This window comes from Phoxinus phoxinus, assembly GCF_949152265.1.
Source record: "Phoxinus phoxinus genome assembly, chromosome: 25".
Lineage (NCBI taxonomy): Eukaryota > Metazoa > Chordata > Actinopteri > Cypriniformes > Leuciscidae > Phoxinus > Phoxinus phoxinus.
In genome coordinates this window covers 17,615,826-17,641,422 of record NC_136900.1, presented here as the reverse complement: position 1 = coordinate 17,641,422, position 25,597 = coordinate 17,615,826, and the positions used below count along the sequence as shown (strand labels likewise).

Here is a 25,597-nt window from a genome sequence, read left to right as displayed (position 1 = left end):
CCGTACAGAAACATCTGAAAATCAGTACAGAAAAAGTAAAAAATCAAAAAAATAAAATAAAAATCTGGGCTAATGTATATTCATGATGCTGGAAAAAAAGGTAAATTAATAATAAGTATTTAAGAGTATAGTATTATAATATATATATTTATTTATTTATTATAATACTACTCCAGTTTTCAGTCACATGGTGCTTATTATCAATGTTAAAAACAGCTGTGCTGCTTAATATTTTTATGAAATTGTTATAAATGTTTCAGGATTCGAAGATAAATAGAAAGTTCAAAAGAGCAGCATTTATTTGAAATAGAAATATTTTGTAACATTATAAATGTCTTTACTGCCATTATTGATCAACTCTATCCATCCTTGGAAAAAAGAAAAAAATATTTATCTACTTAAAAAAAAAAAATCTTACTGACCCCAAAATTTCGAACAGAAATGTATTTATATATAAAATATATAATAATAAAAACATATCTAATTTTCTGTTGTATATTTGCTATATTACTTTTAGGTGATGTTGATGTGTACTTGCCCAAAAGGCTGAGTTTAGAAACTACTAGTTTTGTCGAAATGCCATTTTCTCTCAATTGCCTACCTGTCTGTTGGCGAGACGGAGAGACAGGAGGCAGTGAAGAAAGAAATGCTTGTAGTCTATAATCATTTACAAAGGTCAGGCGAGAGAGAAAGGCAGAGACAGTGAGCCTGCCAGCGCTGCTCTCCATCTCTATTGATCCTTATCTGCAGTCCGGCCCACCAGAATGACTCGCCTGAGAGAAACACCTTAATAACAGCACAGGTTGACGCTGAGTGTAGCGGTTCAATTAGGGGCGCTGGATGAAGTCAAGGACATGAGAAAACACGAGCATGATTCTTGATCCTAATTCCAGCATGATTCCTGGAGTCTTTGATATGCTGAATATCAGCTGCAGTGTTTTTCAGCGAGTGAGTGGCAGTTTTGGGCTCTGGAGGTTTTGAAGGATCTATCACTTTCCAGAACGCCTTATTAAGAAGGTGAAGCACGCGGAGTAAACGCTTGATAATGAGCCAACAATCCAAGAAAACAAGACGGCAGAGCAAGTTTCCAAAATCTGTTTTCACACCCCAGTGGCATCAGAATATGTATACAACATGGGCAGTTATGAAAATCTTGGGCACTAAATTAAGTTGTTGGATGTCTTCAACTTGATGAATCAGCCAATATAATCTGTGCGGTTAAAAATATGATGACAACAAACACCTTGAGGAGTGTTTTTAACAATTTAAAAATGTAACAATTTACAATACTAAAATACGTTATAGCTGTATAATTTAAAGCATTTATTGCTAATTAAATAAAGGTTAACAGCATTATTGTTTTTTATTATTATTATTATTCTTTTTTAATGTTTTGAATGTTTAGTGAAAAAGTAAATTTACATTAGTTTTTTTTATTTACACATATACATATAAAATGGTTTAATACTTATACATATATTTTTATAATTATAATATAAATTATAATTAAATATATATATATTTTTGACGAATATTTAATAAAAGATGTAAAAATATTTCTGACAATTTTATTATATATATATATATTTAAATATATTTACATTTTCATTGCTTAATTTGCAATAATCTCTGTAAACTATACAGCTATAATGTAATTTCAATATAATGAAAACATATTTTTGTATATTTTTCATAATATATGAAAAATATTATATATATACTAAAAATCCACTATATAAAAAAGGAGACAACCCTTTGACGCGTCCCACGTCTTCTTTCAGTAGTAAGTCGAGGTAAGAAATCAGGGGTTCGGAGAAGGGAGGAGGAATCTGTCTAGGCTTTAAGACAGGCCTTATGATGAGGAGCTGCTATTCTTGCTTTGAGGTGAATCATGTAAATAAATATATAGAAGTGTACTGTTCAGCGTTTCTCTTTAGTCTAGTTAGCTATACTGTGATCTGAAAAAAGTAGATGCAGCAAGACCAAAGAAGCTTCAAGAAGTGCTTCTCTCTTTCTCCATAACTATATGCCCTCAGGTAAGAAAAACAACAGAGTGCTGAAACAAACAATATATCCACAGCAACAGAGAGACAATGGGCTATGCGGCTCTAGATTTGAATAAAACATGCTTTGAATGATCACTGGTGGTTAGAAAAAAAATCCTCTTTGACGGATGAGATCCAACAGTAGTTGTCAATACAAACAGAGACATATGGTGACATTGCGACATATGGTGTGTAAAAAGCTTATTTACAGAAAGGGAGGGGATATGACAACAGAGACATGTGTCTTTTTCTAAAAATGAGCCAATTTGCTGTATCCAAAATTGTTAGTTCCTGCTTGGCATCCAATGAAAATTACAGGCGGAAAGCTGTTCACTGTGCTAATGAGAAATCTTTTTTTAGTAAGCCGAGTCCAAACGGGGCATTAAAAAATTAATAAAAAATATATATATGTATTTTTTTATATATATATATATAAAACTTTTTTTCACGTTTTATTTTATTCTACGATTTAAAATTGTGAAATGGTGTGTCTAAAAGTGTCTAGTGTCTAAAAGGGACTACAGAGGCTGTCGGGAACATCATCACACTGAACAGGTTAACTCTTCCACTCGCTCTTGCAAACTATTATGACTTGAACTTTCAGGGAAAATGTTTTTAAACAAAGACTGGAGTTTTGGAAACTTAGTGATGGTGATGTTAAAGTCATGTGACCCTGGTGTAGTTCATTTAATAGCTTACGTTTAGCTTTTGACTCCTAACGATTGTATTTGCGCTTTAAAATTCATAGAATTTATGAAGATTATCATGATGAACAAAATATTTAAGAATCATAAGCCTTTGTTTAACACAGATCTTATTTTCTGCAATAATTCAAGTCAATGGAAAAATCCTATTGGGTTTTTGTCAAGGGAACCCGGGTGATGCAAGCTTCATATTTATCTACATCTACTATATGTAGGGATAGCGAAAGATTAGAGCAAAAAAAGAGAAGAGCTCTTAAAGAACATCACCACCTTTAAGACTGAGTTGCTATGTGCATGTAATAGATTTTATGCTGTTAATTTTCTTTAATAAAGTCGTACAGATTCATAACATTATCCATATATCCTCTATTGGGCATATCATACAAATAATTATCGGCTTATCGGTATCAACCTAATATTTGTGCACCACAAGTCTGTTCCTCACACAAAGCTATTGGTTGACTTCAGAAGACCTGGAATATAGCACACCCTTGTATTATAATATAGCGTATTAACCATTTTTTAAAATACTTTTATGGTGATATGGTATCCATTTGAAGATTGACAGCACCAGGCCCCATTCATTCTTATTGCATGGAAAACAGCAACCGAGCCATTCTTCAAAATATCTGCTTAAAGTATTTTTGCGTTCAATGCCATTAAACCTGATGAAAAATTCATAGTGCTCAGACATGTCATGCCCCCACAAGCCAAAGATTAGCCCATATTAGACTCATTATGGCAGCGGTGCGGTGTGACATCTGAGCAAAATGATGACTTCTCCCCCATACTGTAATAAACTTGTTAGGAGACGCATACGACCATTTGTCTCAATGTCAGTCTAAATGATGTCAAAGTCATAGCAATGGCATAATCATGAAAAATGTATGTCGAGCACTTTTATTAGTACTATTAAATAGTCTTCCATAAAGCTCACCTCTTTAGCTTTCTGTTTAAGCCGGGCCTGTTCGGGATCCTCCTGCCTCGAGCGACTCTGCAAGCAAAGAGAAACATTAGAACCAAAATAGACTGGTTTAAATTATATCCAGCATTTATATGAACAATATTAGAGTATAAATATCGGTTCAGAAAACAATCAAAAGGTATCAAAATAGTTGTAAAAAAAATAAATAAAATAAATCTCTACATTTGTGTTCACACAAAAGAAAAAGAAAAACAGAGTACAGATTAAGAATGAAAGCATATCAAGTAAATCAAAGTTTTTTTCCCCTTCGGTGACCTAGTCCTTTAACCTGACATTTACCTGAACTTTAGCTGCATATTGAGAAAACAATGTCTCCAATTAGGACGTGTCTAATAATTCTACCATGTTGACAAACTGCTGTTACGCAGTGATGTGCATGTAAATAGGTCAAATTTATTCCCAAACAGTACTTATATGAGACCAACAACAGCAACATAAGAACAATTATCTACTGGCTGACATCTCAATTAGCCGACTGCATTAATTAGAATAGGGACGCCGCTGCACTGGGAGTTGCTTTGGAGCGGGACATTGTCAGCGTCATCATCAGCATTTGTCGTTTAAGTCAACTAATTACCTCTGCTTTCATGTTCCCATGTTCTTTTCCTGTGGGAAATTGTCACACCCCCACCAAATCTTAAAGAGTGAAACTTCAAGGGAGAGCAATGCATGCTGGGAAGGTGCTACTAGCCGTTTGTTGCTGCTTTGGAATCTATATGTAGTCTCAAGTGTCACCATCACAAATGAAATAGTTAGGAACTGATGTGCGAGTAATATGTATTTCCTGAACAGACCTATATATAGGGATGGGAATTAATTGTTTTGGTTAACTTAAATCCCAGTAAGAAGATTACTGTACATGTTCTGACTTCAATACTAGTTGTATCAGCAACATCTGTGACACGCAGTCGATTACCACAGACAATAATTTTGACTTGTCCCACAAAAACGGAGTATACATTATCAGCCGCTATTAGATTTAAAAAAATGTTTTGCTTAATTTAACGGTATTGATCAATTGATATTTATTGCTCGATTGTTCCCCTATTTTTACATTTAGATTACCTCTGCCGCATCTAACATTTAAAGTTAAATGTAATACCTACTAATTTAATATCAATGTTAAATGTAATTATCAAATCTCACCATTTTTCATACTGTTATAATGTTGCAATGCCTCACTTATAGTATCTAGAACAATCCTTTAAAAAATTTAGACAATAGTATAGAATTGTATTATTGGCCATTTATCAGTTATCTGCCATAACATGGAAATAATTATCGGCCTATCATATCAGTCAGAATTTAAAATCGGTAATACAAAATTCCTGAACAGATCTATATACAGGGATGGGAGCTAATTCGTTTTGGTTAACTTAAAAGTTGGAAACAAATCATTTTTAAAGGAAATGTTCAATACAAATTGTATCGGCAGCAGCTGATAATTTTGACCTGCCTCAATTAAATTAAATTTTCAACCAATATGATGTTTTTATTTATTTACCAGCATCAGCCGATGTTGGATATTTAATCATTCATGCTAATAACGTCTACATTTAGATGACCTTTTCATCTAACACTTACTTTAATCTTTCAAAGCGCTAATAAATTAATCAAATCTCAAAACGAATACCTATTTTTCATTCTGTTCATTAAATTATGCCAAAAAATAATTTGTAGCATCTAAAACTGATTTTATTTTTAAGTGCTTTACAGGTTTTTTATAATTACTTTACATTTTTTAATTTATTTAAATATTTTATATACATTTATTTAGACATTTTATTATTTATAATTGACTTAAAATGTATATAATTTTAATACAGTCTCTTTATAAGTTAAAAAACTTGAAAATGATCGGCTAAGCTTATCTGTATGAGGCAGAATTTCAATATCGGTGCATCCCTGCATTTTAAGATAGATATTTAGTCTCGAAAACCACCATAAGTCCATCCCTGCTGATAGCACTTGTTTAGAACCCAGAACATTCCTCCTAATCCTCGTGTCTGGCTATATAGCAGGTTTAAAAAGCCATGTAGTCCTGATTAATTTATAAGCACCGTTCACTTGATTAGTGCCAAAAAGGTAAAGGTAGTGATGCCTTAAGGTTCATCCATTACATATAACATGATTTTTCCCCAACAAACTCAGTGAGTGAGATAGTGTCACTTCCTTAGAAAGAAAGCAACTTCAAGGCAAATTTAAAACATCCTCTCTCGCTCCCTAACAGAAGACTCATTCCCTTTCCCCTGATGTACTCCAGTCCAGGCAACAGTACAATCAAATCAACTCGAGACTGGATAAATCCCTCTGGCTTTGCCATTACTGCAATTTGCTACAGTATGAAGCTGCAGAGTGCAATCTTGTGTCTTAATAACACTGTCTTTCCTCTCCGAGGCTTAAAAGCACAACCGGTTTTCTTTTAAACAGTGGCCAACGTGTGCAGGAAAAGCTAGCGTACGCTGGCAAGGCGCTGATGGGCCGATGGCCACTCCCGCATCACTCAAACCTACTTTTGCGGCTTTCATTAGTAGCTCCCGTTCCTCGTCATCTTTCCTCTGCTTCTCGATCTTCTCCAGCTGCTCAAAGAACTTCAGCTGGGTCCGCACATCTGACGCCTGCTCGTACAGCTCCTCATCCTGGGGAAACAAAAAAACAAAACTCCTTATCAACAAGTTCATCACCTTTACGTTGTTATAAGAGTGAACAAACTTTTCCCCAGCTTGCCTAAAGTTTCACTCTCGTACATAAATGAAAGTGAAGTTAGTAGGTCACCCAGAGCTAATGGGATAATTGTGCGTTTCTCTGTGTTTCTGCAAGGCAACCCCGACTCTCTTTCCTGCGATAGTTGTTCTAGCGTTGCAGGTAAAAGAGCTGCGTGAGGCGCAGTGGAGGACCAAAGCAGAGCGACAGACACACACACACACACACACACAGGAACCCTCACATTTTTGTGCACTTCTGAGGCTACAGCCTATTAGCAGCGGGAACGGCACTGCTCTTCTCATCTCTTCTTGCACGCTTTCTTTTGCGCTGAGGCTGTGCCTCACTCGCAGGGCCAACTTTTCCAGTCTCCATTCAAGTCTGGCTTGTTTTTCGCTGATGTCAACAGGCTGACTTCATACAGCCTTGCCAGTTACTCATTTCGAACAGTTTGTTTCAAAAGTAGAGCGGGACTAATCGCAACATGACACCATATCCTTTTTGCGACATTCTTTTCTACTTAGTACAAAGTTAAAGTCTAGATTTTCATTTTTTTTATTCCTCAAGTTCCATTACATTCAATCTTCTATGATAACAAGGTTAACAAAACTACCATATATTAAGATATAATAGTAATAATAATAATGAATAAAAAAATTAGGGCTGTCAATAGATTACAATTTTTGATCGATTTGATTAATGGCGCTTATTGTGAAATTAAGCATACACCATTTATCTTGTTTAACACGTTCATTTTGTCATCATTTGCTATATTCAGAAAAGTAAACCATAAGGGTGATTCTCAAAACTATTTTCTCCAAGCTTTTTTCTAGGTTAATTTAGGTGTCTTTTAGGCTTCTTCCAATAGTCTGTTACACAGTGTTCAGCCGCAACACCGGTTACATCACTTGCCCACCGCACACCGCCACCCACCTTCGCTTTGATTTTTTATAGTAATAAAACTAATTTTGCTCAGTTAGAGAACAGACACTACAATTAAAACCTGAACGTGTCTGCTCAATTCAGCATGAGCTGTACGAGACCGCACCGATAAGCAGCAGGAGTCAGATTTCATTTATCACAAGAGTGAGGAGCGGACTGACAAGACGATGGCGGAAGAATTGGTTTCAAAGCGAAATGTAAAAGCGCCTATTTGCCAATATTTTGGCTTTAAACCAAATGCTAATAGGGAACCTGCAAAGGGTTAGTAGTGTTTCTAGCTGTTGTGTTTTTCATTCAGAATAATAATGAACCCAAAAAGCGCCTATTTGCCAATATTTTGGCTTTAAACCCAATGCTAATAGGGAACCTGCAAAGGGTTAGTAGTGTTTCTAGCAGTTGTGTTTTTCATTCAGAATAATAATGAACCCACCATTCAAGCAACTGCCGCTAAATCGAAAGCAAAAGTAAAAGTAAATGTAAAACAACGATGCACATTTTACTTTCGCTTTTACATCGAATCAGTGATTTAAAAGTGAGGTCCAAAAGAGGGGGAAACTCCAACGTTTTTTTGTGTTAAATTATTTTGAAGTATTCACGTTGACAGCCCTAAGAAATATTTTTTATTTTTTATTTTTATCAATTACCAATAAGCACAGGAAGCTTATGGCACATTCATTTAAACTAAATCATACAGTCTACATTAACAATTTCAACTTATGCAATGATTTTTGGATTGGTACACCTCTTTCTCTGAAAGTGAGGGCTTACAAGGTAAATACAACATTGTGGTGGTGCTCATCTCATAAATACAATTATTCTAACATGACTTGAAGGCAGTAAAGGTAACAGCTGTGGAAAACGTATCTACTGTATATCACTCATAAAGAACACATTCCGTTATTGTTTACATGTAAGGGATACTAAATCTTCTATCATTTAATGAATTTTTATTGAAATAGCAATGCCGATAATATAAAAAAAAAGTTATTAAAAAATGTAAAAGTACAAAAATGTATTTCAATGTTTTGATATGAAGTAACTGAAAATTTCTGCATGTGATAATTTAATCATGTAAAAAAGAAGGAATAATTTTATATGTTTTGTATAGCCTGCGATTACCTTCTAGACTCGGCCTACAGCCGAACCACAGCCATGCTGATATAGAGCCACATCACACTCTCGGTTGTGTGATATTGCACATGTATTACACATAAGAAAATGCAACCTTGGTAAGCATTTCAAACAGTAGAATTTTTTTTTACTGACAAAAAATTTTGTGGTGAAAAACAGTAGTGGTGTGAGTGTATGTGTATATATATATGTGTGTGTGTGTGGTAAATGTATTTATCCCGAGCTGTCATGGTAAAGACATCAAGGTTCGGTGCATACAGTGAGAAGACGAATATAGTCAGTCACAGGCGATCCACACTCCAATCCAGAAGGATGGTAATGCAACGCTGTTTGATAGCCGCCACAACAGGAAAAAGAGTAGAGTAAGAAGAGACGATCTATATAATGCATGTGAATTATATAGATCAGTGGCACCAACCCAAAACAAGAGTTCAACTTCAGATGGCTTGCTAGTAGACTATATGCTGATTTGCGATTCAATTTTGTGACGCACTTTCACGGAAAGGAAACCGGAACGGCAGAAAGCAGCATCCTGTTGTTTTTTTATTTTACAAAAGCACAAGAGTTTACTTTTATTTTAACTGTATACAAATAACTATAGACCCTTTACAGTTTATAATGATGTCTTGAGCATCATTTGGCATTGTGACGATTTTAAAGTGAAAGTATTCTACTACTACAGTCCAGCATGCAGGTCCTGGAAATGGGAAGCCACTCGCTGTCTCCTCGTGGAAAGGTAAAGTAGGCTCAGATGTAGATGGCACTTTTTCCCCTCAATCTCACTCATAATTCAGTGATTTTTTACTACGTAATATTGAACTTTTGTGCATCCACCATTGTTGCCGCATGTTAATGAACTCTTATGTGCAAAGAAAACTAATCGCTGCACAAGTTTTATTTTTCATTATTCAATTTATTTTGTACTGTTATAACACAAGAGATGCTTTACAGTTTTGTAGCTGATTGTGACCAAATAAATGTAAATAAATTAAATAAATGTATCAGCCCTACCTCAAAAATATGACCTATGCAAGAGTGTATTCGGTTTACTGCTAAGTACGATTTTTGATTAAAATGTCTCTACAACCTGCTTTTGAAGAAATATCATAGTATCGTGCTAAAGTGCATTCTATGAGTTACGCTCATGTGACATTGCAGTTTTACACAATCACAAAAGTTTATTATTCGTATGCGTTTTAAAGCATTGCTGGTGTTCTGACGATTTGTGCTACCTGCTCAGATTGTGTTACCTCCCATTAAAACAGTAGGTAGCACAATTCGACAGCGAAAAATGCTACCTATCAGATTTTATATTATATTTGTAATGTGCATACTTGTTCTTTTTTTAATAACAAAGATAAAATAATGAAAAAGATTTTCATCTTCGCCCACCCCTACTTTGGCCGAAATGGCCTGTCACCATTTTTTCCGTTTTTTATATTTTGTTACCTTGTAAGGCAAAAAATTTTAAATTGGGGAAATAGTTTGGCTGAACTGCTCAGTCGCTTGCAAAATAGTAAACACCAACATTAAAAAAATCATCATATGATATTTTTGCAATATTGCCTAGTGCTTAGTGCCTAATAAACTAAAGGAGGTTGTACTGTACCAACTAAGGGGACTAAATGCTGCTAGGTGGAACAAACTGTAACTTGCACTACTGTCTGTTTTTTTGTTGCTTTTTCCTGTTGGACCAAACTCGTATTTAACCATGACCCGAAAACCGAGGGACCTCTGTGTACCGTTACACCCCTAATATAAGTGTATACGTGTATATATACTGTATATATTAATAAAATGGTTGGTACTTTTTACATGATTCAATCATCACAGGCAGAAGTTCTCATATATAAATTGTCTAGTGTAGTCTACTTTTACTAGTGTATCTAGACTCAAGATCAAAACTCTGGTTAGGGTTAACATTAAGAGCTACATTTTCAGCGTGAAGGACATATAATGAGAAATGTTCGGCGGGAAAAGTCAGTTTGTGGTTTCTCTTTGAAGTTTTGTAGTGAGTGGTTCAGGTATTGGTTCTTACTTTGCAGGAGTCGGCACGGTGTTGCGCAACGGCCGAGACTTTCTCCAGCATGGAGCGCAGCCTGGACTGAGTTGCGTGAGAAATGAGAGTGACCGTCTCCATTGACACCTCTGTCACGCCGAACTTCTTGGCTGAAACGATACAAAGTTTGGTGTTAAAGTTGCTCGGGAAGGTAGAGCAAAAGTGGAGAAAAGCGATTCTTTGGGCCTGGAGCGTTAAACCAATTAAAAGACAAGTATTTTTGTTTTCCCTTCTCAAACCTGCCTCATGATATGACCTAATTTAACTGGTAAACACTTCACTGCCACACTTAGCATCTGTCACACCCACACACTCACTTCACATCACTCTCTTCACATCATATCCAGCAGGTGGCGCAATGCACCTCCTCCCAGTTCCCTCCTCCAGCCATCAAGCTGAAATCGTCACACACACACACGCGCGCGCGCACGCAGAACTCCCCCGGAGGAAGATTTACATTTTTAACACACTCCACCCCCTGGCGACAGCATAACAACCACAGCCGGGCTCCATGTAATAGCACATATCCGCGGGCACTCATTGGTATGCACTGTGTGCTAAATCAAGCACACGGGGGGAGAGAGAGTTTGCTTAAATACAATAATGGAGGGTGCTTTTTTGGATAAAAGAGAGCCAGAGACCTGCCTCATCTCTACATGACAGTCTCCTGTTTCTTCGTGCTCTTTAGAATATCTTTAAGTGATCTATGTGAAGGTTAATTAAACATTATTGATGGTTGATCTTGATTATAGACCCATTTTGGTGTTGATACACACATTTCCCCCATTTAATTATTCTAGTATGCTGATTTGCTGCTCAAGAAACATTTATTATCAATATTGAAAACAGTTGTGCTGCTTTATATAGGGACGTTAAAAGGAACAGCATTTATTTGAAAGATAAATTATTTCTAACATTATAAAATTTTCTTTACGGTCAAAAAATGATCAACCTAGAAGGCCTCAGCATCACCTTGCATCACCACATGACTGAAGGTATTAATGGGGGCAAGCATGTTCAAATTGTCTTTACTGGTACATACCTGTAGATTATTCTGCATTTTGCAGATTTGAATCCATCTAGTGTTTGAAATGTGCATTGTTCGTTTAGGCAGGGACATTCAGTGTGCATGCAAGTGACCTTGTCAGGGAAGAGGCCCGAGGCAACCTCACATTTCAGCACACAGCAAACTAACAGAGAGCCATCAGAAGACGGCCTATAAAGTATTCATCTACAGCCCGGGGACGCCTCAAGCTCGGACACGGGGCACTCATTAGACAGACTTAGCAAGTGAGTGACCAGTGGAAGTGCACTAGAAAGTGCACTAGTCTTAGGAAGATCAAGGAGAGGGGATTTGAAGAGTACTAATCATTTGATCTCTACTTTTTAATTCTAAGGTGGGTCACAGTGACTAACTACTCAACTAGCAGCGTTATTACTGCTAATAAACTAAACTCAAAGTATTAAAATTAATTCTCGTTAATTGAAATAAAAACATTTATGTTAGATGAAAAATAAAAGCCTTGGCAACAAACATAAAATACGTTTAAGGTGAAACACTAAACTAAAATGATAAAACAAATTAAAGATAAATAGAAATATATATATAAACAAAAACTAAAAGTATTAAAAAGGGCAAACACAACTAAAATAAAAACTGAAAATATAAAAATAAAGGTGAATTCAAAATACTAATGAATACTATAATAGTAATCTAAAAGACAATTAGAGCCATCAAAAACTTGATCTAGATTTTCCATTAATTATATAATATATTACAGTTACCACAAACTTTATCTACATTTTCTGTTTTGTCATATATAAATGTGTATTAATTATCAATAATAGTGTGTGTATATATATACACAAACTTTTTTGCTAGAAATCTAGCCTAATTATACATTACTCTAGTTATTCAAACTATGCAGATCCCTTCTATTCATATGCCTGACTGTTAATCTGGCTCAATATTATTAGCTATGCAGTTTTTCTCTATGGCATTTAAATCAAGAAGCCGAATCATAAAGCTTTGAAAAGAGTGACACATCTTTCCTGTCTCATCGGGCCAGCTTTCATCAGCTTTTTGTTTAAATCCATTCATAATCCCACACCCATTTAAAGATCCGCCCTCAAACAACGTCAGTCAACACTGATACAGTAATTAGACAGAATATTAACTGCCCACACAGTGGCGGTACAGCCTAAACCTCTTTATGACTGTAAACCTGCCAGGAGAAACTGATCCTGACAAGCACATTGCCAGACTGCCGCTCCAGTACATGAGAGTATTGTGGTGGTGAGCTATTTTGTACCAGTCTCCAGGAGACGTTTGTGGAGCAGGCTGGCAGGAAGGAAGGCCTCGTCCTTACAGGAACGGATCTGAGTGCCCACCAGCTCCGAACCCGTGGCCAAGATACGGGCGTTCTCCTCGTTCAGGTTCACACCAGCCATGGATGCCACGTCATTGATGTCGTCATCATCCCTGCAGACACAAATGGAGGAGATACAAGAGCTTTACCATGCATGAAACAGGTATAGTATGATGTATACATATACATTTAGATATTCAAATATTTTGTATTATACAAAACATTTTTAACAAGAAAGAACTTTAAAATTTACTTAAAAAAAAAAAATTCTGATTTTTGTACAAAGTAATTTACATAATCTGTCACACTTTTTTTATATTTATGCATTAAATGTATAAATGAAGCTACTTTATATATATTTATATATGTAAACAAATCTTGTGGAATGAGTTTGATACCAAACGCATTTCAAAGCTTTACTGAATCTTTTTTTTCTTTAGAATAATAATATATAGTCATGAACATGACTTCATTCCATCACACCCATTTTTACATTCTAAAATTCTATCTGCACCCATTGAAATAACTAACAATTCTAGAGAAATGCTGCCTCCTACTGGACTCTTAGAAAACCTACCTGAAAGTCCCACCCCCAGGGTCATTTAGCTTCTGTTTCTGATTGGCCGAGGCTTGAAAAGCCACACTCATGGGGTTCCTCACTTGCAAGTGTGTCCCAACAGCACCTGCAATAAAACTGTAATTATACTGGGGTATTTCTTTTAGACTCTTGCATGAGAAAAGGAACAATTTAAGCCTCAATCACTTTCCTTTAGTGTGTTTAAAGTGGTCTCTAAGCTCATTAACTCTCTAGCTTACCGTGAGTACGAACCGTCTGTGTAATCACCACCGGCATCCGTGTCGGAGTAGCCTGAAGCCCGGGCCTCTTAACAGCCTGAACAGAACAAAACCACAGAGGATATGAACATTTTTAGACAAGTGCTGGACGATACTATAGCTTAAAAAAAAGAAGACATTTGTAAGGCTTCAGAAGATATTCAATAAGTCACTAAATTAATATATTTGCTCTAAATTTACTTAAAAGGTTTTTTTATTATATAAAGCATAATTCAACCAAACAGCCTTAACCAATTAGACTCAAAATGTTTAATGCAATAATACACATATTTATCACATGGACAAAAATATTTATTCATATGCATTAATACTACTTTTTAACTACATTTAGGCTAATGTATAAAAAAAGCCATGTTGAGGCTTCTGTGAACGAGTTATGAATCAATTTAAAACTTATTTTTTGCTACTTAAGTTTGAATTAGAGATGCAATTATCTCGCTTAGCGAGGCTAAGATCATAGAATTAATTTAATAACATGATCTTTAGAAAACTTCATAGCAAAATAAAAAAGTGCATTAAAATGATACATTTTCACATTGTAAATGTTACCAATATTCAATGTGTTTAGTGTTATGGACATGAATATTCAATTGACCAGCCCTACAATAGACCATAGGAAAGCACGAGTACCATGGTGGTAGTGGGAGTCATGGCACCAGCCGGCCGGATGGTAGATATGGTGGTGGGTAGTGTGCTCGGCACTGGAGCTTTAATGGTGTTCACCGCCATTGGGGTGGACGTAGTCGAGGCCTGAGACAGCTGAGTTAAAGACTGCTGGGAGTTCAGAAGTGTCAGACGCAGAGCAGGAAGGCTTTTCTGTACAAAGAGAAGGGGGGAACAGATTTAGTGTAATTAAGAACAATAAGTGCAACTGCTTTATAATGGAAAATAATGAGTCCTACCTTCAGAAAAGGGATCAGGTATGGTTGAGGAGATGATTTCAACTCTGTCTGCAGGCGATTTGTAAACTCCTCAGGCTCAATTTTTGCATCCTTTGCAGATTTTAGAAGGCAAAATGCATATCAGTTCAAATGTGCAAATATGAAAAGATTTGCTCTTGTTATACATGTAGTTCTACAAATAATGTGCTACAAAGCTAGGAATTCACACTTAACAGTTTGTTGGAAATTGGTGCCATTAGGGTGTGAATTCATAATACGGTAGTATAGCAAAATATTTGTAGAAAATTATAAATATATCTAAAAAAAGAAAAGTGAGAATATTGGCAGGGCAAATAAAAAATATGCCAAATTTAAACTGTAAAGGTGGAAAAGAAGTGCTTCAGCAGTTGCATTTAGTGTCTTTACACAGACTGTTTAATGCTGCTCACTCAGAGAGGCGCTTAAATGCAATTACAACGGTGTACTTTGACAGGAATAATGTAGTCAAGCTTTTATGCGACATTATGTCTTTACACTGAATTTTGAGCAAGCACAAATCAGCCTTAACATGGCTGTGTAAAGAAACCTTTACTGTCTGAGCAGGGGGGAAAAACTCATAATTTTCAGCCCTGCAAATGCTGACATCTACAGTTTAGCATGAGAAAAGCACAAGATGAAATACTATCACTTAAATAAAAAAAGTGAAACAATAATAAAGTGGTCCAATCAAAACACTCCCACTAGAGATGCAGAAATGAGACACACACACACACTAAATGGCTAAAACTTACCAGCAGATCCTGCACTAGTGCCTTCACATTCCTAGATGTTTCCGGGGAGGGGGAATTATGGGATGCCAGTTTGATGAGCGTTGCTAGAAAGTTCTTGCACTTCTTTACATTTTCTTGCATTTCCTGAAATGAAAAAAAATTGTTAACTAGAATCCACATCCACCGATAGTCAGAGTCAGACTTCACTTGTTTAAACTGGTCTAAACAGTGCTCTATGCATCTTTTTATTGATTGTCTGTTATTCTTATTTTTTTATTTCTCTTTTATATTTCAGATGTAAAGCACCTTGTTGACGCTTGCTCTGGAAAGGAGCTGTAGAAATAAAAATGACTTACTACATGATGAATGAAAAGAGTTTAATTTGAACAGTACCTGAGAGAGGACAGGTGCTCTGTTAGCTGGGGCAGCGGCAGAGGTCGTGCTGGGACTCTGAGGGGTCACAGAGGGTTTGAGGACTGTCTGTGGTGCAGGCTGAACACGGGCTCCTGCTGTAATGACTGTGGTGGTGGGCTTCTGAGCTGAGGTAATCGTTACCACTGCCGTCTTCTGCTACGGAAATAAATAAAAAACAAGTACGAGTTAAGGATCTTACCTCTACAGTGCCATGTCAGAAGAAATATTTTGCCTGAGCTTCCAATTTGAATGGAAAGTGGTGCAATAATAAGTCAAGGTACCATGAACTAATATTTAAAAAAAAATCAAGGAATAATTCACCCAGAAACAACATTTTCTCAACTTTACATTGTTCCAAACACACGTCATCATTTTTTCAACAAAACAGACACAAATATAAATTTTCCTCATACCGGTACATATTTGCCATTCAATGAAAGTTCTTAGTTACCACTGGCTGTCAAGCTTCAAAAAGGACAAAAAATGCTCCTCAAGCACTAGATATCAAATCTAAAGCCACTCTATAGCACGTTGTATGATACACAGATCAAATCCAAGTATGGCACATATGATGTTTGGTTTTGAACCACTGGATAAATAACAGCGTTTATTGTTAATGACCTTTAATTGGTGTCATATTGGATTTGTGAGCTCCAGCCAATGTAAAAAATTATCTGTGATTTTTTTTCTTCTTCATACAAAGCTTCAATACGGCTTCAGAAGTCATATGGACAACATATATGGTGCTTTTTGTCCTTTTGTAAGACTTTTCAGATAGATATTTTCCCTACAACAACAACAGTGTGTGCCAAAAAAGAGAAGAAAAACAGCCAGTTTGGAACAGCAAAATCACAAAAGTAGATGTTATGCAGGAAAGGCGGCCTCATTTTCAATTCACTTTTATTGTAAATGGAAGAAAGACGCAATTGAAATGAATGGTGATGGAGACTTCATTCTGCCTGAAATGTAAATATTTTATGCATTTGGAAAAACATGAGGATTAACTATATGTATGAACAGTCAAATAGCTCTACAGATTAATTTGTGTGCAATTTTAGTAACTTTCGTTACATTTATCGTTATTCTGCAAATTTTCATGGGCGAAATCCAGTCATTTCAATAAGATCAGTCAGATCCACACGAAAATCCATGTGACAATTTTGCCAGGTCAAAAGCTTTCCCCACTCAGATTTCACAACAGTTTCAAATTGGTCACGTTGACCAACAGAAAGCTTGGTTACATTTTATTTTAAAGGGATAGTTTAGCCAAAAAAATTCTGTCATTTATTACTATTATTTCCTTCATCTTTGGAACAAAAATGAAGATCTTTTTGATGAAATCTGAGAGCTCTCTGTCCCTCCATTGACAGCTGCACAACTACCACTTTAACGCTTCAAAAAGTTCATAAAGAGATTGTAAAACATCCATATGAATCCAGCGGTTTAGTCCAGAATATCTTTATAAAATGAATATTGATCAGCAAACATAAACAGAAGCTCAAATGAAACTGCTTGACACGAGAACAAACCTCTTGCTGAAGCTCAAGCGTGCTGTGTAACACGAGAATGAACTTCATTGGTTCTCGGACGTCAAGCGAACATGCTTGTGCTTCCGTTTACCACAACTGATGTGCGAGTTGTGAATGTTTGCATGTGTGAATAAAATCCTCAATTCAATCTGTTTATCATATAAAGTGATCGTGTCTCTTCAGAAAATTTCGGACTTTACCGCACGATTCCTATGGATTATTTTTACGATCTCTTGATAAGATAGTTGCGTAGCGGTCAATGGATGGACAGAAAGCTCTCAGATTTCATCAAAAAGATCTTAATTTGTGTTCCGAAGATGAACGAAAGTCTTACGGGTTTGGAACGACATGAGGGTGATTAATTAATGACAGAATTCTCATTTTTGGGTGAACTATCCCTTTAAGTTGTCTTACATTTAAGTACATATCATAGTCATATTACTTAACAGAATTCACTTACTGTAGGGTTTGGTTTAGGGTTAGTTGCATGTAATTATGCATAGTTTACTGTTATTACTACAATAAGTACATGTAACATGTACCAAGAACACTGTAAAATACTGTTACCGAAAGCTTCTTGGTTTTTTAAGTGACTTCGGTGTGAGCTGTGCTTCATACATGGCTACATTATTGGCAATTGGCCTTTTTTGCCTATGAAATTTTGCTAATGTGATCCTTAAATGAATACATAAAACATATGTACATATTATTCATGTGATATCCAACGAGAGATGTCTTGATCATACCTGGGCAACAGGTGTGGTGACTCTGAAAGCCGCTCCAGCAGTGGGTGTCGCAGGTCTCGGTGACATGGTGCCTTTATTTTGGTTCTGAGCTTTGGCCTGGGCCAGGACCTGCTGAGGAACCAACGCCAGCTGCCCGGCCTCCGTACGTACCAGCACCATACCTTCAGAAGAACACAGAGAAAACGGTGTAAACCAATCATATAGGAGCAATAACAATAGCCACAACAAGTATTAACAATAGTTAGTTTACTCCTATGTTGTTCATGTTGTTCAACAAAAGTCATGCATGACTTATGTTGTCTGTGGAACATAAAAGATATTTTGAAACATGTCTTAAGGTGAGGTCACGTTTCAGGAAATGCAAAAAATGTCAATAATGTAGTGATGTATGAAGTACAGAAATCACTTTCAAACAAAACAATGTTTTTGTTGATCAACACTGCAAATCCACATGACCAACTTGAGAGACATTGTGAGATTTTTCACCCACAAGTGAAATCCCCAATAAGGTGTTTTCCTATGAAATGACTGGATTTTGCCAGTGAAAATGCACAATCTTTAGATTTTTATTTGTCAGTGCAATGAAATTCAATGGGGTCCAATGTTTTTTTGTTTTGGACCCCATTTACTTTCATTATGTGCACAAAAAAGTCCTAAAAATATCCTTATGTCCCACAGAAGTAAGAATGGCATGCAAGCTTGTCAAACGGCATTAGAGTGATTAAATGTCCATTTTTGGGTGAATCATTCCTTTAAACCAATATTTCGCAGCTGGACTATTCCCGAGCTATTACCTGGTGGTATGGTGAATCCTGGTGGTAACTGAATAGTAGTTTGTTGTTGGGGTCTGACAATCAGCTGGGTCGTAGGTGCCCCTGGTCGCTGCTGGGCCGTCGCGGTCGCTGTCACTTGAGCGGGCGTACCAGGTCTCAACAGGGTCGTGTGCTGTCCTACGAGAGTGGTTGTTGCCGGCTTTGCAAGGACAGAAGGGGTGCTTACCACAGGATGTGAGGTCACCACTGCACTTGAGGACACAATAATTTGAGTGGGCGTGCTGGGGTGCAACCCTACAGGAGCCCCTGGGAGCTGGTTCGGGACGATGGCTTTAATCTGGTTTTGAGGGTCAGATTTGGGCTCTGTGTTTGTGAACGCCACAGAGGTGGAGACAAGACCAGTGCCCTGCATGGGCAATCCTGAGACTTTAGGGTCACCTCCGTTGTGTACGACACTTGTGATGGTGTTAGGAGGCCTGTGCAGTGCTATGGTGGGATTTGCTTGACTATCTAGTGACACATTCGCATGTGGCAGTGTGCTGTTGGGCTGAGCGGACACAAAAGCAGTATTTGTACTAGTAGGAGCAGACATGTTGCTTTTACCAGTACCTACACCTGCACCAATGTCAATACCGTTTACAGAAGCAGGCGCGGAAGCGATAACAGAAGAGTTTAACGTGCCACTGCTTCCGTTCACAGTCTGTATTCTGGCGGGAACCGTCCGGACAGCAGACGCAATGTGATTTGTATTGGAATGAGAGTCTGTTGGTGCTGCGTCACTTGAACAAGTTGATGGATTTGATGAATGATATTGCACCCGGTTCGTTGCTGTAACTAAATTCGCAGAGGTACTGGGCAGGTTCGAGGTGGAGGGGACAGAGCTGGACGCCGGTATCCTGTCCGGACCGTTTTCTTGAGAGTTTCCCTCCTGGTTTCGCTGTGGCTGCCGCTGCTGCTCCAGTGTTGTTCCTACTTGGGCGGGCAGTAATTTCCCCAAGTGTGGATTTAGCGCGTTTGGGGGTCTCCTGATGTCGCCTTGAGGACCCACAGGTTTGTTTTGTCCACCCAACTGCGATTCTAACGAGCCTACGAGGTCACTGACGGCTTTTTCGTCCACTTCGGAGTACAGCATATCTTCCAGTGGATCGGGGACACCCGCCATCTTTGAGAGACGCTTGAGAAATGCGCACGGCGCGTGCGTTGTTTTGCTGCTGAGGCATTGTGGGAAACGTAATGACATCATGGACAAGGTTTGCAGCTGTTGTCATAAGGCTGTCATATCTGAAAACAAATTTGGAAACTGCCTCATAAATATTCAATGTAAAAATAAAAATATATAAATGTATGTTTATTTTTTTATGTATTGTAAATGTAATTTTACAATTAAATACATGTAAAAATAAAAAAATAAAAAATAAAAACCTTATAATACTGACAGATGGTGAAAGATACAAGCTTTCGTTTATTATGAAATTGTCCTCAGTCGACTTGTTTTTGGTCAGATTTTAGTTAATTTATTAGGCATTACATAATAACCAGCTTTCAACTTTGTTTGAAAAAAATCTCTCTTTCTTCACTTATGGCATTTCTTATCTTAAGAAATAGTATTTAAATAATATGCTACTTAATTTATTTTTTAAATGTTCAAGTCAAAAAGTTAAACAATAGCTAAATATAACATTAGGTTTGAAAAAAAAATACAATGTGTTAATATTTAAACAAATATTGACTTTATTTATTTACTTTATTGTTTTGTTTATCATAATGTATTTGTAAATCTTTAATTAAAAAAAACAAGCCTGTCATATCACAATCTTAAGCTCCACTGTAGTTTTGAAATTATCTAATCTTTTCATCTCAGAGACAAAATTCTAATTATACTGATACATATTTAACATTTTATGCACAGATTCTTGGCCTACCCTACTTTTTTACTGAAACAGAATCACTTCCTAAACGTTTTTTTTTTTTGTTACACAAAAACGAGAAAAGTATTTATGTTGCCCTTCTGTAAATAACATCAGGAATAAGAGTTTAGTTTAGACAACTTTGATTTTATGTAATATGATATCTGCCTCTTGGCTTTGCGTAAATACAACGCAACAGTGAGCGTTTTGGTGTCTGGCTTATGCAAAGATCACGTGGTACAGAGCTGCACCAATAGGATTGAGAGTCGTGTTGTACGGCCCAAATATTGAAAACACCAGTATCAATTTGATCATTCTCATCGGTGCTGTCAGAAACAGTAAGTACGTGTTTCAAAATATCCCCGAATTCACGTCTTATTATTAATTGTTTTCATTTATATGGCATGTGTTCGTAGTTGTTGTTGATAATGCGATAGGATTAGATGAGACATAATGTTCATGTTAGCAAGCTGGCTAAATGAGTTCGTCAGTCTTATGAAAGTTGGTTTCGAAACGCGTATTACGGGTGGTTTATCATTCTTAATCAATTAAACAATATAAAGAAAATATAGTAAAATTCAAAATATCGTAGAAATGTACAGAATACTGTACATACGCCGGCAAACGCGATATTCTTAAAAATAATATAATAAAAATATAGTATTCTATTTAATAAATGGTTATTAAATATATATTTGAATTACATTTTTTCAATTTAAAGAAATGTTAAAACAGAAAAACTACTGTTAATCAAGGGGGCGTGGCGCATTGGTAAAGCTAAAATGTATGTAACGTTTAGAGTATATAAATAAATATAAATATATAAACATATATATTATTATATGCAGCACATGTTGAAAATGATATGGGTGAATTCCACTGTACAAAGAAGTAACGTTGATTTTTATTTTATTTCCTGAAATATATTTATAGATTAATTTGAATGTGATATTACATTGCTATTAAGAGGTATAGATGTTCATTGTTTAGACAGGTCCAACTGACACAATTCTGCTCTCTCTAATATCATCTTGTCCATCAGCCAGAAGCATGGCCACGGCACAGTCAACACTGATGTTCGCAGTGTGCATCCTGGTGATAACAGAACTCATACTGGCCAGAAAGGACTACTATGACATCCTCGGTGTGCCAAAAGACGCTTCTGACCGTCAGATCAAAAAAGCTTTTCACAAGCTTGCCATGAAATATCACCCTGACAAGAACAAGAGCCCCGATGCGGAAACCAAATTTCGAGAGATTGCTGAAGGTAGGTTTACACACTATCGATCAAAAGTTTGAAATAATTTGGATTTTTTTTATGTCTCTTATGCTCACCAAGGCTGCATTTATTTGATAAAAAATACAGTAATATTGTGAAATATTAGTAAAATTTTAAATAACTGTGTTCTATTTTAATATATTTAAAAATGTAATTTATATACAAATTCTCCAGTGGTTCCCTCAAGATTTTAAAATGGGTTTTTATTATGGGATTTTTTCAATTTATGAGTAAAATAATAACTGTGGTAAACATAACTTGACGATACTTGGATGTTTTATTTTACATTAATTACTCACACCCATATTAAAAATGTTTATTAAAAAGTTATTATCAATTGTTATTGGTGCTCAAGTGTTAATAATGGTTCTTATTATCACGGTTATCTGTTTTTATGTCAAACGTGACATACTTTTTCCAGGATTCTTTGATGAATAGAAAGTTCAAAAGAACAGCATTTATTTAAAATAGAAATCTTTTGTAACGCTAAATATTACAGCTTTGCCATTGTAGGAATACATGACATTTTTTAATATTTTAAAATAGAAAACTGTTCTTGTAAATTGTAATAATATTTCACAATATCACAGTATTTTTTGATCAAATAAATGCAGCCTTGGTAAGCTTAAGAGACTTCCTTCAAAAAAACATAAAAAACGTAATTTTTCCAAACTGTTGACTGGTAGGGGTTATGTGTTCTGTTTGATTAACTACTTAATATAGTGATCTACAATTAAATAGTAAAGATTCTTCACATTGCTTACTCTGTCATGCGTAATTTTTGAAAACTCGTTCTGCAGCATATGAAACCCTGTCGGATGAGAAAAGGCGGCGAGAGTATGACCAGTTAGGAGACAATGCATTCAGCAATGAAGACATGAACGGAGGGCAGCGTTTCCATCATTCCTTTGATTTCAACTTCAACGACATGTTCAGAGACTCCGACATCTATAGCCAAAACAGGCACGCTCGCCAAAAACGGCACTTTGACGAGCACTTAAAGGCCCACCAGCAAGCGCACAACCGCCACAAGAGACACTTCCAGGGCGCTTTTGGTACCGGAACCTTCGAGGACATGTTTGAAGATATGGAGAAGATGTTTACATTTGACAGACACGTAAAAAGAACAGAGAGCCGGTTTCAGGGCACAACCAAACAACACTGCAGAACGGTGACCCAGCGGAGAGGAAACATGGTCACCACGTACACGGACTGCACCTCGTCCTGAACATCAGCTTGTGCTTTCATGTCTGATTTAGATTGAGTTATTAATTCGCTGCTGTGATGATGAGTGGGGTTTGATTTTCCAGTGACTGATCCGTTATTTAAGATGCTTTTGGAGTTTCAGTTTTGTTTGTTTCATATCTACAATTGACACTAAATTGGTTAATGGCCTCTTAATAGCTGCAAAGTCTAGGTTTAGGCTTTTTATGAGTTTGTTTTCATCCCTGCAGCACCAAAACATAAAAAGTCATTACAGGTGAAACTCGAAAAATTTTAATATCGTGCAAAAGTTCATTTATTTCAGTAATTCAACTTAAAAGGTGAAACTAATATATTATATAGACTCATTACATGCAAAGTGAGATATTTCAAGCCTTTATTAGTTATAATTTTGATGATTATGGCTTACAGCTTATGAAAACCTTTTCACAATATTCTAATTTTGAATTTGGGGTTTTCATAAGCTGTAGCCCATAATCATCAAAATTATAACTAATAAAGGCTTGAAATATCTCACTTTGCATGTAATGAGTCTATATAATATATTAGTTTCACCTTTTAAGTTGAATTACTGAAATAAATTAACTTTTTCGAGTTTTACCTGTAGTTTATTGATGCGAAACTATTTGATGACGCTCTAATACTTGTGTGCATTTATGTTGAAATCGCACTTTGTTGACTATATGAAACAAGTTGTTATATGCACTAAAATTCAGTTTCATAACTGGTTAGCTACTAAACTCCCCTGTGATATCGAAAGAATGAATTGTGCAGAAATCCTGAATCATCATGACAGACCATTTAGCTCTTCCATTAACTTCTCTACTTATTCAAGGTTGTATATTTTGTTGTTTTGGTGCTGAACACTCATAAAATGAATATGTGGGGTTTACATCTTCATGAACTGCTCTTTTATTTTTATGTGAAGCTAAACAAATGTTTGCTGCATTGCTGTGAATGATAAAGTTGAAGTAGTTTCTTTCAAACTCACACTTATTAGTTAGAGGGGTGCCTTTCCCACTCATTGTGTTGTATTCAGTTTATTGTGATCAGATTGGAGCACTTTTATGACCTCATGTGTATTATAGTTTGCATGGCTGAGAGAAAGTCTCTGTTTTTGTCATGTACATCAGTTATTCGGTTGGGTTTGTAAACGGCTTTTGCTTTAGCAAAGTACAAGTCTGACATTGTTCTCTAAGCCAAAGTGTATTTTGGCTGAACTTTTTATATGTTTGTAACATAAAAAGAAACAATCAACGTTTATGTTTTATGGCAGTGTAATCCCTTAAAAAAACAAGGGGAATGTACCAACTTAGCGTTTGCCTGACAATGTTTTTTTTTTTTTTTTTTTTTTGTAAATATGATGTATAACCCAGCTGTGTTCCTGTATGACATCACCTGTGACCTGTTGTGTTGAATGATCCCATGTGCAATATTTAAAGGCAGCTGTCCTGTTGCTTTAACTGTTACCCGCTGACATAGTTGTTATGTTCAGAGTCTCGGTAGACTCATCTGGCACTTTCTTTATTTTAATCCTATGGATGAAATGTAAATCTTAAGCCTATTTGAACCCAGATGTATGTCTACTTGGGTTAACAATAAATCGTGTTCAAAATGATTTGTTTGAGGACCCTTCTCTTATTTTTATTAAACAAATATTAATTGTTGTAGCTACCCTCAGTAAACTTGAACTGATATAAAAAATGTATTGCAATATACATAGTTTCTGTCATACGTAGAATTTGTCATATATTTCAATGGCCATGGGGTAGAACAAAAAAAAGGCATGTTATACAATTATTGATATTATTGGAGAAGTTTGATAAACTTACATTGATATGATTAGCTCCGAACCTATTTTTATTATTATATATTTTTTTAATTGACTTTAAAACATACTGTGTTTAATAGAATAAGTGTGTTGTATATGTAAACAAGCAAAAGGCTCTTAGATCATATAATGTTATGAATTAAGGTAAGATAGTGATAGATAATTTAAGGGGCATTCTTTTCTTACTATTTATTTTTTTATACTCTGGCATTTTTACATTTTGTATTTAACTGTTAACAATTTATCCAGTTCAAGTTTGTAAAAATATGTGTATTATTAATGAACATTTCTCTTGGTATATAACGTTAGTCTATTAAAAAAAGATGAGTTGTTGCTGTCAGATAACCATATTAATAACACCACGTGGCTACATGTGTTATAATTTATGTAATATTGGTACTCGTGCTACCTTACCCAAAACATGTTTTCCTCTGGTTTTCCTCAATGCTC

At 35.9% G+C, this 25,597-nt stretch overlaps 2 protein-coding genes across 5 annotated transcripts in view; one reads left to right on the top strand and one right to left on the bottom strand.

Annotated features, from left to right (window-relative positions):
- The window catches only part of LOC306993816 (transcription initiation factor TFIID subunit 4), a 38,034-nt gene extending 17,843 nt beyond the window's left edge, over positions 1-20,191 (bottom strand). For 2 of the 3 annotated variants that reach the window (XM_079603926.1, XM_079603925.1), the window contains exons 1-12: positions 18,928-20,191; positions 18,134-18,294; positions 15,838-16,014; positions 15,466-15,588; positions 14,696-14,785; positions 14,424-14,609; positions 13,755-13,830; positions 13,516-13,621; positions 12,882-13,051; positions 10,549-10,679; positions 6,248-6,373; positions 3,687-3,743 (exon numbers count right to left, since the gene is read on the bottom strand). In XM_079603926.1, the coding sequence (XP_079460052.1) occupies positions 3,687-3,743; positions 6,248-6,373; positions 10,549-10,679; positions 12,882-13,051; positions 13,516-13,621; positions 13,755-13,830; positions 14,424-14,609; positions 14,696-14,785; positions 15,466-15,588; positions 15,838-16,014; positions 18,134-18,294; positions 18,928-20,149 (2,625 nt within the window). In that variant the 5' untranslated portion in view covers positions 20,150-20,191. The remainder of the gene's footprint in view (positions 1-3,686; positions 3,744-6,247; positions 6,374-10,548; positions 10,680-12,881; positions 13,052-13,515; positions 13,622-13,754; positions 13,831-14,423; positions 14,610-14,695; positions 14,786-15,465; positions 15,589-15,837; positions 16,015-18,133; positions 18,295-18,927) is intronic. The other variant, XM_079603927.1, reaches the window with a different exon arrangement.
- An 836-nt stretch (positions 20,192-21,027) lies between these two features.
- On the top strand, positions 21,028-24,667 carry dnajb9a (DnaJ heat shock protein family (Hsp40) member B9a). Of its 2 annotated transcripts, none has more exons than XM_079603945.1 (3): positions 21,028-21,151; positions 21,856-22,080; positions 22,893-24,667. In XM_079603945.1, exons 2-3 carry the CDS (start codon positions 21,864-21,866, stop codon positions 23,318-23,320), a joined length of 645 nt encoding a protein of 214 aa, XP_079460071.1. In that variant the 5' UTR covers positions 21,028-21,151; positions 21,856-21,863; the 3' UTR covers positions 23,321-24,667. The 2 variants fall into 2 exon arrangements, with proteins under 2 accessions (XP_079460071.1, XP_079460072.1); XM_079603946.1 differs by having other exon boundaries at positions 21,068-21,155.
- The last annotated feature ends 930 nt before the right edge of the window (positions 24,668-25,597 follow it).